Source organism: Dermacentor andersoni, chromosome 4 (assembly GCF_023375885.2).
Source record: "Dermacentor andersoni chromosome 4, qqDerAnde1_hic_scaffold, whole genome shotgun sequence".
Taxonomy (NCBI): domain Eukaryota; kingdom Metazoa; phylum Arthropoda; class Arachnida; order Ixodida; family Ixodidae; genus Dermacentor; species Dermacentor andersoni.
Window position 1 is genome coordinate 8082707 of NC_092817.1, and position 15480 is coordinate 8098186.

General features: G+C 54.9%; 2 protein-coding genes across 4 annotated transcripts in view; one reads left to right on the forward strand and one right to left on the reverse strand.

Moving 5' to 3' along the window:
- LOC126535934 (uncharacterized) overlaps window positions 1–2740 on the forward strand; it is a 169006-nt gene extending 166266 nt beyond the window's left edge. The window contains exon 15 of the mRNA XM_055073355.2: window positions 2506–2740. Within this exon, the coding sequence (XP_054929330.1) occupies window positions 2506–2725 (220 nt within the window). The 3' untranslated portion in view covers window positions 2726–2740. The remainder of the gene's footprint in view (window positions 1–2505) is intronic.
- Window positions 2741–2782: 42 nt separating this feature from the next.
- The window catches only part of LOC129386101 (uncharacterized), a 69172-nt gene continuing 56474 nt past the window's right edge, over window positions 2783–15480 (reverse strand). For all 3 annotated transcript variants that reach the window (XM_072287736.1, XM_072287737.1, XM_072287735.1), the window contains exon 3: window positions 2783–2972. In XM_072287736.1, the coding sequence (XP_072143837.1) occupies window positions 2970–2972 (3 nt within the window). In that variant the 3' untranslated portion in view covers window positions 2783–2969. The remainder of the gene's footprint in view (window positions 2973–15480) is intronic.

Sequence of the window (15480 nt, forward strand, 5' to 3'; positions counted from 1 at the left end):
CACTGACAAACAATTTAATTTTCGTTTTCGTTCAGGGCTCAGCACAGACAAAATACTGCGTGCCATAGTACCTACGACGATTTTTGTAAAGTTGTTGTTGGCCAAGATATGAATGTCGGGCTTAAATCTTGCAAATGCAATATTGACGCTAAAATTGGTAATTAAAGCTTTATTATAAAGATATTTTTGTTACTTGTGACGTGAGTCATGTTTTCCACGACGCCGCATTTGTATTGGCTGCCAAGCCTTACAGTCTGACAGAGGATTTGCACATGGGCTTATCACACGTTATCAGTGCAGCACCCTGTGTTATTTGGCGCAGGAAAAACAGCGTGTATATTTGCTGCATTCGCGATCTCTGGGAAAGAAAGCGAAGGAGAGGGGGACCCGGGGAACGTGCGCGGTATCCAAGGTGGCTGTACTGGAGCTGAAACCCGAAAATTGTCGATGTCCTCGCCTTCCTCGACTACATCATGGGGGGGGGGGGGGGGTGACAGAAGACCTATGGGCCCCGAGTGCCAGACGACCTAGCTACGCCACTGACCGTGTCTGTCCCGTAACGCCTTTTAACTGTAAAATAAGCGCGTAACTGGCTAAGTTAAGACATTTAATCGTTATCATAGTGGAACTGTAGATGCTTGGTAGAATTACAAGCACCCCCGTACGTGCGCCGATCCTGCAGATAGTTCAATGCCAGGCCGGCCCGCGGCGAAGGCGCAGTTCGCCATTAAGGGGCCCACATTACACAGCTTCGCTGTTCATCCTTCTTCACAGAGTGGAAGGGCACTGAGTTTCTATCCAGGCTGAGGGTGAACGTACGCAACTCGATGGGCGCCCAATTGGCCATGATGTTGATCACCCGTCACCGAGCAGCATGCACGAGGGGCTTGGCTTTGATCTGAGCCCGACGGCCAGTATGTGGCACATCACATTTCACCCGAATGCACACTGCATCGCGCGTGTCGCCTTCACTGTACTAGATCTTTTGAGGTACACCGACGGCACCGTTCACGAGTCCGTCCATCACGTCGATGTTGAACGTGACCACGTAGGGCTTGCCCCGAGCGAGTGGTATCTACGGGGTAGATTGTTAGAATTTCGGGCACGACCACAGAAAGTGATCCGTGCTTCCTGTCTCGTCTCATATCGTACAGTTAGAAGAATACATATTCCCCGTCTTAAATAACCACGGGGGTGCACTAGCAGATCCTGTCCTTGTTCGACATAGAGGTGAGGCTTCCTCTCGATGAAATCTCTTGGTTACGCACGGCCTATGTGGTGGAACACAAAGTGACCCAAAGTGATTTCGTATGTCAGACATTCTAACTTTATTACTGTTTGGGACCCTGACTGGTAGAATGATAGAGGGCTGCATATGCATGAGGCATTAGCTTTTTCGCTGCCTGCAATACGAAAGTGGGATGGAATCCACCGCATCTTTACTGTGAAGCCTTTGCTTCCGAGTTCTTTCGCGAGGGCTTGTGATTTGCGCGGGAACTTGATGGACCGTAGACTACGGTAGAGTTGCCTCAGCTAGCCTTTGAGTCAGTAAGGGGAACCACATTCTGTGGAGCGAAAGCTATACTTTCTACGGCACGAGTTTAAACGCACTCTCTCGGATTCCAAACAGCTCCATTTCTTTTTATTTAGGCCCAAACTCGAACATGCTTATATAGAGTGTGGGACTCTTAGTCCACACTCTATATTAACAAGTACCATTGCATTATTTACAATTAACAAGTACAAATTACTTCTCTTATGCTGTCCTTCGTGTCATTGTTTGTTGGCGTTTTGTGAGTTGACTAATAAAAACCGGGACGCTCAGTTTCCTTTCTTCTCGCATATGTGTTCGCGCGCGCGCGTGTGGTTTAAGTCGTAGGTTCGGGACCTAAAAGAGGTGCGACGTAATGCTGACGCATTTCTCTCCCATTTGCCGCTAAATCACCACTGACTTTTTTCATTTTTTTCCCCTCAAACGATAATAGATTAGAATTGACTGACTGATGCATTGCCCCATGACCTGTGGCAAAACATATCCTTTAATAGTTTTATTAATTTGCAGTGCTCAACAGCAGCTGAACAAAAATGGATGCATCCGCGGAGTCAACGCTTTGACAAGAGTCTTCGCCAGGCCCTGACGATGACCCTTGACTAAACGTTGGATCCTTCATATTGCTGTGAAAATTACCTTGCTATGAACCTCTATTATTAATCAGTATTTTCTCACGACTCTCCTTTTTGAAATTGGCATGCGCAGCATTTCGTAACTTATATTAAAAAAAAATTGACGTGTCGATCAGCCGGTTCGAACTAAAGCCCCTGCATCCACGCGCCACCTGGTCGGCGGAAACGTGTATGGAGGGGCTCTAGTTCGAACAGGCTGCAACGCCTTGGAACTTTCTTTGAGACTCTGTGCTCACCGCATGAAAGCTAAGTGCTTGTGTTTTACGTGTGCGTCTTGCGTTAAACTCTCCCGCAGACACGTTGAACGTTCTCACTGTGCAGAATGCCGAGTGTGGTGATTGAGCCAGAGACGCCCCTGGGCGACTTCTACTCAAGGAGACCGGCGGCCCACTGGCCCGGAGCACAGGCCGCCCGGCTGCCCGCCGTCGGCTCGCGCTGGCGGCCGCAGAGCGACGGCGACCCGCTCGAAGGCCGCTCCACCGAAGACCGAATCATCGAGGCACTGAAACTGTTCAAGCAGCTGAGGACCATGGCGACGTGATTGGGGGCGACGGCTGTCTATGTCAACAGCTGTGGCTATGGAGTGTTGCGACGCAGAGAGAGGCACAACTTTTATTGAAATGAAGTCGGCTTGAAGTGCTCAGTGGGAGGAGCCCTCAGTCCGGCATCCCTGTTAGTCGGGCGACGTCCTTAGCCAGACAACAACCGGTCGATATAAGTCAGTTGCAATAAAGCGTGGCGACTCTCTTCTGTTTCCTTCTTGGGTGTACGTGGACATTACTGCACTACTGCTGAAAAAAAGGAAGAAGTCGTTATGTGGCAAAACCAGCAGGGACGAATAGCGTACATGATAACATCATTAGTGACGTTATTACATTCGGTGGTCCCATAGTTATGAAACTGTCAGGGGGACCACCTAATACTGTACATATCAAGTATAGATTGTAACTCGATATAAAAGGAATACATGAGTAAAAAATATTAACAGAAAAGCTAGTTTAAACGCAATTGTACAAAAAGTAAAAGCAACCAAATGAAATGAAAACATGATATAAATTTATGCCGCTATACAACTAGTGTAAGCTTCAAACATATGCAACTGAAAAAATAGCGCAGGCTTCATGAATTTTCTTAAAATAACGAATTCAGTAAAACCTAAGAACAAAACTACTGTACAAAGCGGTGCTGCATTAAGCGAAAGCAAAGTTGATACTTCCAGGAACAATAAAACATATACAACTATATTTTACATGATTTACACATGCATAGTAATGAAAAATGAAAAAAAAAAACACGAAGGAAAAGAAACAACAGGTAATATAAGTAAAACAGGAATGTCCTAAATAATAATTAATGTAATTCTTCACATCACTTGTCTAGTGCATACGACGATGTCTAGCAGTCTACGACGATGTCTACGACAACGTCCTGGACGCCGTCCGGCGAACAAAGCGGCGCGCGTAGATGTAATCAGACGAGAGTTGGGCAGGAACTGCTTTTAATGAACACACCAGGCCTATTTATGGAGCTCCGTGACGCCACGCTACATGGTCCCGTGACCGGTATTGGCGCGCTGCACCGTCCATTTAATCCTAATGACAAACAAAATCCGGATGGAAACAATTTATGATAACTCAAAGGGAAGCTCATTACTTTTCGAAGCAAGATCGAGATGCCTTAGAACACGCAATTATAAAGCTATATATAACAACGAAGAAGAAGCATGTGCTTTGCTGCGGTAAAGCTAGGTAAACGATGGAGCACGTTGTAATAGAATGCAAGTATATCTGCCCAGTGGTCGATTGAGGCACCTCTGACCTCCTTGAAGCCCTTGGGTTAAACGAGAGCAGGGGAAGAGTAAACATGTCCGGACTAGAGATCAGTGAGAGGCGATCCGAAGATTGGTGGAAGAAAAGTAGGGGAATGACAAACAACGCCGAAGTACAAGAACAAAGTCCACAATAGGGGGGTGAGAAAGTTTGGTTATGGGAATTCCTTGTGGTTTTTTCCTTTTCTTTTTTGTTTTTACCATAGGTAGGACATTATGCAATATAATAGCAAGGGCTTGGTTGCGAAACCCACAGCCCCGTTCCAAAGGGGACGCTCATAGCATCCATCCATCCATCCATCCATCCATCCATCCATCCAGCCAGCCAGCCAGCCAGCCAGCCAGCCAGCCAGCCAGCCAGCCAGCCAGCCAGCCAGCCAGCCAGCCAGCCAGCCAGCCAGCCAGCCAGCCAGCCAGCCAGCCAGCCAGCCAGCCAGCCAGCCAGCCAGCCAGCCAGCCAGCCAGCCAGCCAGCCAGCCAGCCAGCCAGCCAGCCAGCCAGCCAGCCAGCCAGCCAGCCAGCCAGCCAGCCAGCCAGCCAGCCAGCCAGCCAGCCAGCCAGCCAGCCAGCCAGCCAGCCAGCCAGCCAGCCAGCCAGCCAGCCAGCCAGCCAGCCAGCCAGCCAGCCAGCCAGCCAGCCAGCCAGCCAGCCAGCCAGCCAGCCAGCCAGCCAGCCAGCCAGCCAGCCAGCCAGCCAGCCAGCCAGCCAGCCAGCCAGCCAGCCAGCCAGCCAGCCAGCCAGCCAGCCAGCCAGCCAGCCAGCCAGCCAGCCAGCCAGCCAGCCAGCCAGCCAGCCAGCCAGCCAGCCAGCCAGCCAGCCAGCCAGCCAGCCAGCCAGCCAGCCAGCCAGCCAGCCAGCCAGCCAGCCAGCCAGCCAGCCAGCCAGCCAGCCAGCCAGCCAGCCAGCCAGCCAGCCAGCCAGCCAGCCAGCCAGCCAGCCAGCCAGCCAGCCAGCCAGCCAGCCAGCCAGCCAGCCAGCCAGCCAGCCAGCCAGCCAGCCAGCCAGCCAGCCAGCCAGCCAGCCAGCCAGCCAGCCAGCCAGCCAGCCAGCCAGCCAGCCAGCCAGCCAGCCAGCCAGCCAGCCAGCCAGCCAGCCAGCCAGCCAGCCAGCCAGCCAGCCAGCCAGCCAGCCAGCCAGCCAGCCAGCCAGCCAGCCAGCCAGCCAGCCAGCCAGCCAGCCAGCCAGCCAGCCAGCCAGCCAGCCAGCCAGCCAGCCAGCCAGCCAGCCAGCCAGCCAGCCAGCCAGCCAGCCAGCCAGCCAGCCAGCCAGCCAGCCAGCCAGCCAGCCAGCCAGCCAGCCAGCCAGCCAGCCAGCCAGCCAGCCAGCCAGCCAGCCAGCCAGCCAGCCAGCCAGCCAGCCAGCCAGCCAGCCAGCCAGCCAGCCAGCCAGCCAGCCAGCCAGCCAGCCAGCCAGCCAGCCAGCCAGCCAGCCAGCCAGCCAGCCAGCCAGCCAGCCAGCCAGCCAGCCAGCCAGCCAGCCAGCCAGCCAGCCAGCCAGCCAGCCAGCCAGCCAGCCAGCCAGCCAGCCAGCCAGCCAGCCAGCCAGCCAGCCAGCCAGCCAGCCAGCCAGCCAGCCAGCCAGCCAGCCAGCCAGCCAGCCAGCCAGCCAGCCAGCCAGCCAGCCAGCCAGCCAGCCAGCCAGCCAGCCAGCCAGCCAGCCAGCCAGCCAGCCAGCCAGCCAGCCAGCCAGCCAGCCAGCCAGCCAGCCAGCCAGCCAGCCAGCCAGCCAGCCAGCCAGCCAGCCAGCCAGCCAGCCAGCCAGCCAGCCAGCCAGCCAGCCAGCCAGCCAGCCAGCCAGCCAGCCAGCCAGCCAGCCAGCCAGCCAGCCAGCCAGCCAGCCAGCCAGCCAGCCAGCCAGCCAGCCAGCCAGCCAGCCAGCCAGCCAGCCAGCCAGCCAGCCAGCCAGCCAGCCAGCCAGCCAGCCAGCCAGCCAGCCAGCCAGCCAGCCAGCCAGCCAGCCAGCCAGCCAGCCAGCCAGCCAGCCAGCCAGCCAGCCAGCCAGCCAGCCAGCCAGCCAGCCAGCCAGCCAGCCAGCCAGCCAGCCAGCCAGCCAGCCAGCCAGCCAGCCAGCCAGCCAGCCAGCCAGCCAGCCAGCCAGCCAGCCAGCCAGCCAGCCAGCCAGCCAGCCAGCCAGCCAGCCAGCCAGCCAGCCAGCCAGCCAGCCAGCCAGCCAGCCAGCCAGCCAGCCAGCCAGCCAGCCAGCCAGCCAGCCAGCCAGCCAGCCAGCCAGCCAGCCAGCCAGCCAGCCAGCCAGCCAGCCAGCCAGCCAGCCAGCCAGCCAGCCAGCCAGCCAGCCAGCCAGCCAGCCAGCCAGCCAGCCAGCCAGCCAGCCAGCCAGCCAGCCAGCCAGCCAGCCAGCCAGCCAGCCAGCCAGCCAGCCAGCCAGCCAGCCAGCCAGCCAGCCAGCCAGCCAGCCAGCCAGCCAGCCAGCCAGCCAGCCAGCCAGCCAGCCAGCCAGCCAGCCAGCCAGCCAGCCAGCCAGCCAGCCAGCCAGCCAGCCAGCCAGCCAGCCAGCCAGCCAGCCAGCCAGCCAGCCAGCCAGCCAGCCAGCCAGCCAGCCAGCCAGCCAGCCAGCCAGCCAGCCAGCCAGCCAGCCAGCCAGCCAGCCAGCCAGCCAGCCAGCCAGCCAGCCAGCCAGCCAGCCAGCCAGCCAGCCAGCCAGCCAGCCAGCCAGCCAGCCAGCCAGCCAGCCAGCCAGCCAGCCAGCCAGCCAGCCAGCCAGCCAGCCAGCCAGCCAGCCAGCCAGCCAGCCAGCCAGCCAGCCAGCCAGCCAGCCAGCCAGCCAGCCAGCCAGCCAGCCAGCCAGCCAGCCAGCCAGCCAGCCAGCCAGCCAGCCAGCCAGCCAGCCAGCCAGCCAGCCAGCCAGCCAGCCAGCCAGCCAGCCAGCCAGCCAGCCAGCCAGCCAGCCAGCCAGCCAGCCAGCCAGCCAGCCAGCCAGCCAGCCAGCCAGCCAGCCAGCCAGCCAGCCAGCCAGCCAGCCAGCCAGCCAGCCAGCCAGCCAGCCAGCCAGCCAGCCAGCCAGCCAGCCAGCCAGCCAGCCAGCCAGCCAGCCAGCCAGCCAGCCAGCCAGCCAGCCAGCCAGCCAGCCAGCCAGCCAGCCAGCCAGCCAGCCAGCCAGCCAGCCAGCCAGCCAGCCAGCCAGCCAGCCAGCCAGCCAGCCAGCCAGCCAGCCAGCCAGCCAGCCAGCCAGCCAGCCAGCCAGCCAGCCAGCCAGCCAGCCAGCCAGCCAGCCAGCCAGCCAGCCAGCCAGCCAGCCAGCCAGCCAGCCAGCCAGCCAGCCAGCCAGCCAGCCAGCCAGCCAGCCAGCCAGCCAGCCAGCCAGCCAGCCAGCCAGCCAGCCAGCCAGCCAGCCAGCCAGCCAGCCAGCCAGCCAGCCAGCCAGCCAGCCAGCCAGCCAGCCAGCCAGCCAGCCAGCCAGCCAGCCAGCCAGCCAGCCAGCCAGCCAGCCAGCCAGCCAGCCAGCCAGCCAGCCAGCCAGCCAGCCAGCCAGCCAGCCAGCCAGCCAGCCAGCCAGCCAGCCAGCCAGCCAGCCAGCCAGCCAGCCAGCCAGCCAGCCAGCCAGCCAGCCAGCCAGCCAGCCAGCCAGCCAGCCAGCCAGCCAGCCAGCCAGCAGCCAGCCAGCCAGCCAGCCAGCCAGCCAGCCAGCCAGCCAGCCAGCCAGCCAGCCAGCCAGCCAGCCAGCCAGCCAGCCAGCCAGCCAGCCAGCCAGCCAGCCAGCCAGCCAGCCAGCCAGCCAGCCAGCCAGCCAGCCAGCCAGCCAGCCAGCCAGCCAGCCAGCCAGCCAGCCAGCCAGCCAGCCAGCCAGCCAGCCAGCCAGCCAGCCAGCCAGCCAGCCAGCCAGCCAGCCAGCCAGCCAGCCAGCCAGCCAGCCAGCCAGCCAGCCAGCCAGCCAGCCAGCCCAGCCAGCCAGCCAGCCAGCCAGCCAGCCAGCCAGCCAGCCAGCCAGCCAGCCAGCCAGCCAGCCAGCCAGCCAGCCAGCCAGCCAGCCAGCCAGCCAGCCAGCCAGCCAGCCAGCCAGCCAGCCAGCCAGCCAGCCAGCCAGCCAGCCAGCCAGCCAGCCAGCCAGCCAGCCAGCCAGCCAGCCAGCCAGCCGGCCGGCCGGCCGGCCGGCCGGCCGGCCGGCAGGCAGGCAGGCAGGCAGGCAGGCAGGCAGGCAGGCAGGCAGGCAGGCAGGCAGGCAGGCAGGCAGGCAGGCAGGCAGGCAGGCAGGCAGGCAGGCAGGCAGGCAGGCAGGCAGGCAGGCAGGCAGGCAGGCAGGCAGGCAGGCAGGCAGGCAGGCAGGCAGGCAGGCAGGCAGGCAGGCAGGCAGGCAGGCAGGCAGGCAGGCAGGCAGGCAGGCAGGCAGGCAGGCAGGCAGGCAGGCAGGCAGGCAGGCAGGCAGGCAGGCAGGCAGGCAGGCAGGCAGGCAGGCAGGCAGGCAGGCAGGCAGGCAGGCAGGCAGGCAGGCAGGCAGGCAGGCAGGCAGGCAGGCAGGCAGGCAGGCAGGCAGGCAGGCAGGCAGGCAGGCAGGCAGGCAGGCAGGCAGGCAGGCAGGCAGGCAGGCAGGCAGGCAGGCAGGCAGGCAGGCAGGCAGGCAGGCAGGCAGGCAGGCAGGCAGGCAGGCAGGCAGGCAGGCAGGCAGGCAGGCAGGCAGGCAGGCAGGCAGGCAGGCAGGCAGGCAGGCAGGCAGGCAGGCAGGCAGGCAGGCAGGCAGGCAGGCAGGCAGGCAGGCAGGCAGGCAGGCAGGCAGGCAGGCAGGCAGGCAGGCAGGCAGGCAGGCAGGCAGGCAGGCAGGCAGGCAGGCAGGCAGGCAGGCAGGCAGGCAGCCAGCCAGCCAGCCAGCCAATCCATCAATCCAATCCATCAATCCAATCCATCAATCCAATCCATCCATCCATCCATCCATCCATCCATCCATCCATCCATCCATCCATCCATCCATTCATCCATCCATCCATCCATCCAATCCATCAATCCAATCCATCCAATCCATCCAATCCATCAATCCAATCCATCCATCCATCCATCCATCCATCCATCCATCCATCCATCCATCCATCCATTAAAAAGCCAAGACATTGACTGAGAGATAAAAGAATTGACTCGGAGATCCTCGAGACCACATCATGTCCCCCTAGAAAGAAAGCTAGGAGAGACGTAGGATCCTATGCGTATAACATAAGAGTACACGACCGAATTATACAGAACTAACGCCACAGTTGCATTGTGAACATGATCGTTATACAGTACGAAGCACTGAACATTGCACTGAATGCAAAAAGACATGCGTAAGATCGACTAGACTTTTGTAGATATTTGTGCAATATAAGAATAGCAACCTTATACAATGGTTATCACAGGTATGACTACAGGTATTCCTTATTTATTGCTACAGTAGGATGGATTCGCATTGTGCGATGCCCTGAACATAATTCAGGCTAGAACGTGTACATGAGGTAAGGCAATGAGTACGCATATGACTCGGTTAAGTAGCATTTAACAAGCATGTGTAAGAAATATGGTATTCACGTGACATGACATGGCGCTCTCTCGCACACTGGATTGTAAAAGAAAAACAGAAAAACATTGCAGAGTATTGTAAAACAATGAGACATAGGCAAGAAAGGAATATATGTATATTAAGGTATCTAGTATTTAAAACTAGCCGGTCGCTTTCCGCTGCGTTTGGGACGAGAGCGTGCAGGACGTAAGCACGAATTTGTGTTCACTGCTGGAACCTTGATAGACTCGGAGACATCAGCAGAGTTTGAGCACTGGGGGTGAGCGCTCTTCCGCAAAGTTTGAGAGCGAACACTGTTCAGCACGTGCGGCAGTAGAGCATGACGGCGTGATTGAAGACAATGCATTGTGGCTTGGCGCTTCAGCCATTTGTTGTGAAGACTGAGCCAGTCTGCTCAGTGACGCACTTTCGAGGGTACTTAAGGAGCGGAGCATTAGAGCTGGGCACTTCAGCTATTTGTTGAGTAGGTGGCTGTACTGAACTTTGTTCCGGTAAGCACTCATGAGGGGGTCCAAGGAGTGAAGCATGTTGGCTGGGCACATCAGCCGGTATTTGACAGCTTGCCTGATATTTCCTCCCCTCGAAAGGAGACGATTGCGCGGCAGGTAACCGCATACGTACTAAGGGAGGTGCTGCATAAGAAAGAGAAGATTGAGGGAAAGTACTGTACTGCATGGAAAAAGAGTTATGGGGGAAAGTACGCGAATCCGGTTGGTCATTATTAGCGTTCTGTTCTGTATTTACGATAACTAACTTGGATGCGTTCCACACATTTCGATCACTCTGCATAAAAGAATTAGATCCAACTTGAGTAAAGATTCTATAGGAACCCATGTACTTATTTTGCTTCCCTGGTAGGCGTACTTTTACTCAGAGGCCAACCTGTAGTTTAGGGGATTTCGCTTCGCGCTTGCGATGTACATGCTGCTGAGCTGCCTGTTGCCTATGGAATACTATGGTTCTCACAGAATCCGAAACTTGGGAAGGCGCAGAAGGCTTTAGGTATAACCCTGTAATGTCCATACCAGAACGAAGCTGGCGATTATGCAGAAGTTGTGCAATCGGCAGACCTGTTGTAGCTTGAGGCGTAAACCTGTATGTGCCCAAATACACAGTGACAGCTTGTTTCACCGGACGACATTCTAGTTGAGCAAGCTGGATTTGCTCTTTTAAGACGCGGTTGTATATTTTGACTTGGCCATTGGCTTGAGGGTAGTAATTGAAAGGGCAGAAATACAGTGCCTCTGTCGGAGAGGAAAGTTTCAAACAACTGAGACTTAAACTGAGGACCAATGTCCGTGACAATTGCATGCAGGAAACCTTCCCTACTGAAAAGTTCTGACAAAAATGCAATTACAGCTTCGGAGGTGACTGCAGGAGTAAACTTCAGGTCCCTTAGAGTGGTAATCTACTAATGTAATGGCGAACTTGCAGTCGTATGGAGCATGTTCAAGTGGAGCAACGATGTCCATTCCCAGCTTTTCCCAAGGTTTACCTGGCCAGGTGACCGGCTGCAGGGGTGCAAAAACCGGTTTGGCAGACTTGTCTGCTGCTTGACATACAATACAGTTACGAACTGCATTTTCAACCTGCCACCGATATCCTTCTCTAAGACGCTGATTAGTTCTGACGATGCCAGGATGACTTTCATGAGCCAGCTGGACGAGCCTGTTACGCAGTGAAGCGGGAATACTAACTCGGTCTGCACGGAAAACTAAGTTGTCTACATAGGACAGCTCATTTCTCAAAGCGAAATAGGGTAGTAGCTCAGGTGGAAGGGATTTCCTTTCAGGCCAGCCATTGGCAATTAATTGTATGATCTGCTGCGAAGTAGTATCCTCAGCTGTAGCTGCTTGCAGGTCAGCCTTACTAATGCTTGGAATGACAAGAGAAACGATATCTTCCTCCAGTTCCTGAGAAAGGGGCAGTTGCAAGGGCAGTCAAGAAAGAGCATTTGCTATGACATTGTTAGAACCTTTGCAATATTGTACGATAAAGTTGTACAAGAGACTAGCCCACCAGCGGGAAATGCGTAATGGGCGTCGACCCTCTGATCCAGCAGCAATGTAGTAAGTGCTTGATGATCAGTGTGAAACGGGAAGTGTCGACCTCACAAGTATGCATGCCACTTCTCGCAAGCTAATTGACATGCTAGCGCTTCACACACACCAGCAGAATACCTGCGCTCAGCAGGAGACAAGGTTATCAAAGCAAAAGCAATTGAGATTGTGGGGATGCGCGACTCTTACGCGTCCCCTGATATGTTGTTTTCCCGCTTAGCTCCCGTCTCTTGTAATCCGGCTTCGCCGCGTGGCTTTACGGCGGAGGTCGGTATGCCTGTAGGGTAGTACGAGAGACAGCGAGAGTGTTTCTCTGTTAGCGCCTCCTAACGGCGGGGTTACTTGGGCGCAAAAAGGGAAAGGCTCTTCCTCTTTGGCTCGGGTTCCGCAAGCGGCGCGGTCGTTCTGCGCGTGCGCCGGTCCATGCTTCTGCGAGCCCGTCTCGCGAAGCTTGCCTCGGAATGGACGAATATGATTGTTCGAACGCGCCACCGTTTGCGTGACCGTACGCGCGAACGGCCAGGCGTTGGTGTCCAGCATGGGGCGAACATATTCGCTCGCTATGCGGTCGCGGTGAGTCCGACTTCCGCGATTTGTCGCGCGCCCATCGGCATGTTTTGAGGATAACAACTCGGCTAGCAGGCATTGATCATAATAGGTGCAATAAATGCCCTTGCATGTATGAAACGTACGGCTCTGTAGATGTCTGAACCCGAGACGCAAGAGCCTTTCTCGCGGCAACCTTGCGGCCAATGGGGTCGTCGAACAGTTCCCGTAGCTTTTCTTTGAAAGTGTCCCAACTGCTTATCTCGTCGTCATGCGTCTGGTACCACACGCGTGGTGTGCCGCCGAGATAAAAGACGACATTGGCGAGCATAATGGTTGGGTCCCACCTCTTATTAGCGCTGGCATGTTCATATAGCTTGATCCATTCGTCAACGTCATGTCCCTCCAGGCCAGAGAACACACCAGGGTCGCGATGTTGGGCAACCGTGACGACTGGAGCAGTCGGACCAGCCGAAGTCATTGCAGAGGCGGGCTCGTCACTGGGAGGCATGGTGACAAGCTCTATGTACCGATCACTCCGGAGTTCCGTGGCGAGGACGGGGATCGCTGACCTCCACCAGAATGTTACGTGTAGAAAGACACAGACGAAAGAGGCTATTTACAGACTATTTACACTGGACTTTAGCCAGAGCGCCGGGCCGACATTCGCTCGCGCCAAAAGCACCGACCCACTTCGTCGTCGTTCTCGCTGCGGCTCGTCTCTTGAGTATCGTAATATCGTAATAATATGTACAGATAACGTGCGAGAAAATTGCTGTGCCAGGTAGAGGCACTATGCTCCATTTGGGACTGTATAACAAGTAGTATACTCATTCTTGCGGACGTTCCCGGGTGGAAGTCCTTTCTTTGGAGGTTAGCGGTACAAGGCTAGCGGAAGAGTGCTTTTTTTTTTTATCCTCGAGGAAAGGGCCGGCAACACAAGCAGTTCTTGCACAGCAGCGGTCCGTGAGCTGGGCCACACAGATTCATTCAATTTCTTCATACGCCATTCACTATTTGTGCAGCAAATTATACTTGCACGTTTTCCCTCTGTGGCTCCAGATTTTGCACCATGCACCGTGTGTCAGCGATCGCCCATTTGCATTTCCGACTGCTGATCGCACAGTAGCCGGACGGAAGCAGCAATAGTTTCGCATTCGAACGCTTTCACCTGCGGATGGATGGATGGATGTTATGAGCGTCTCTTTGGAGCGGGGCGGTGGGTTGCGCCACAAAGCTCTTGCTATTATACTGCCTAATGTTTAGGTTAAACAATAGGAAAAAAAACGCTACGAACTCCCAAAATCAAATTTTCTGATCCTCTATTGCGAACTGTGCTTTTGTACGTCTCCGTTTATTGTCGTTTTCCTACTTTTCTTCCATTAATCCTCCAATCGCCTCTTACTAATCCCTATTGCGGACATGTTTATTTTTCCACTGCTCTCGCTGAACCCAAGCGCTTTAAGGAGGCCAGTGGTGCCTAAAAAAACCGCTGGGCAGACGTTTACATTCTAATAAAGAATGCTCTATAGTTTCCCTAGCTTTACCGCAGCAAGCACATGCTTCTTGTTCCTTCTTATATCTCGCTTTATAGGTGCGTGTTCTAAGGCATCCCGATCTCGCTTCGAAAAGTAATGAGCTTCCCTTTGAGTTATCAAAAATTGTATCTTTCCTGATTTCGTTTTTTTCCTCTTAAGTAGTTACTCATGGCAGGTTTCTTTTCCATTGCCGCCACCCATGAGATTATTTCAGCCTCTCCGCTTTCCGCTTGACGGTCTTTGTTACTGTGTTGCCCACCCTACGGGCCGCATACTTGCTGGTAAGCTTCCTAGTTCTTTTCCTCCACTGTGAATCAATGTTCTTCCTGTACAGATACCTCAACACTCTCCCAGCCTATTTACTTTCTTTCATATTCCTCAGCCGTTCTTCATACTCAATTTTACTGCGAGCTTCCCTCACTTCAAAACTAGTCCAGCCCATATCACCCTGCACAGCTTCATTTGTAGTCTTCGCGTGAGCTCCCAATGCGAGGCGACCCACTGACCTTTGGTTCCCATTGAGTCCTGATTGTACCCCTGATTTAAAGCAAACAACCGCATTTCCAAAAGTAAGTCCTGGAACCATTACCCCTTTCCACATACCTCGGAGGACCTCGTACCTATTGTATCCCCATAGCGCTCTGTGTTTCATTATGGCTGCATTCCTCTTCCCCTTCACTGTTATTGTTTTTTTTCCCTGTGTTTCCACTTATCTATTGCCTTCATTTATCCATATAGCAAAATATTTATATTATGTTACCCGAGGTATTTCCTTGCCCTGTATCGCCACTGTCTGTTCACTGTTTCCATTGAATACCATAACACCTGATTTTCTAACACTATATTTCAAACCTAAATTGTTGCCTTCCTTTCCACAGATATTAGCCAGACGTTGCAAATCAATTTGCTTGTTAGCTAGCAACACAATGTAGTCCGCATAAAATAAACCCGGAAGCTGCTGCTCTACTACTGCACCCGCCTGTTTGTATGAGAGATTAAACCCGGTATTACTTCCTTCTAGCGCCCTCTCCATCCTCAGCATGAACATCATAAACAGCAGTGAGGATAAAGGGCGCCCCTGCCTCAGTCCCTTGTTGATATGAACTTTCTCCTCGCTCTTCATCCCTTCCCATTCAATGCATACGGTATTTTCTAAGTAAATCTCTCTCAAAAGTCGTAGACAATCGTCACCTAAGCCTTCCCCTTCTAGAATATCCAACAAAATTTTGCGGTCTACGTTGTCATAGGCTCCTGTAATGTCTAAAGAGGCCACATATAACGGTCTGCTTTCTACTTTTGATATTTCAATACGCTGAGTAAGAACAAATAAGTTATTATCTAAACGCCTACCTATTCTGAAGCCATTCTCAAGTTCTCTCAAAATACCATTATTCTCTGCCCAAGCTTGAAGCTTTAATTTGATTGCCTGCATTGCTAGCCTAGCTGAATATTACCGATGTGGGCTTGTATACGACGGTCTATACAACGGTCTATACGAATGAATTCTATCTTTGTCCCCCTTGCCTTTACAAATTAAATTCATTATACATTGTCGCCAACCGTCTGGTATTCGTCTATCTTTTAAAGTTTTTTCCACTGATTTCACCAGAGCTGCCTTACTTTTTGGGCCTAGTTCATTAACCAGCCTAACGGGAACCTCGTCTAGCCCTGTGACTGTGCGCTTAGGAATTTTCTCTTCGGCTTTCTTCCAGTTGAAATTTGTCAGCACCTGCTCCTTTTCCACCTGGGTCTGTTTCATGCTCTTTTTTTTTTCTCCAAATACAACCTCGTCCTTGCCTTGAAAAGATTCGCCTGTTATTTTTCG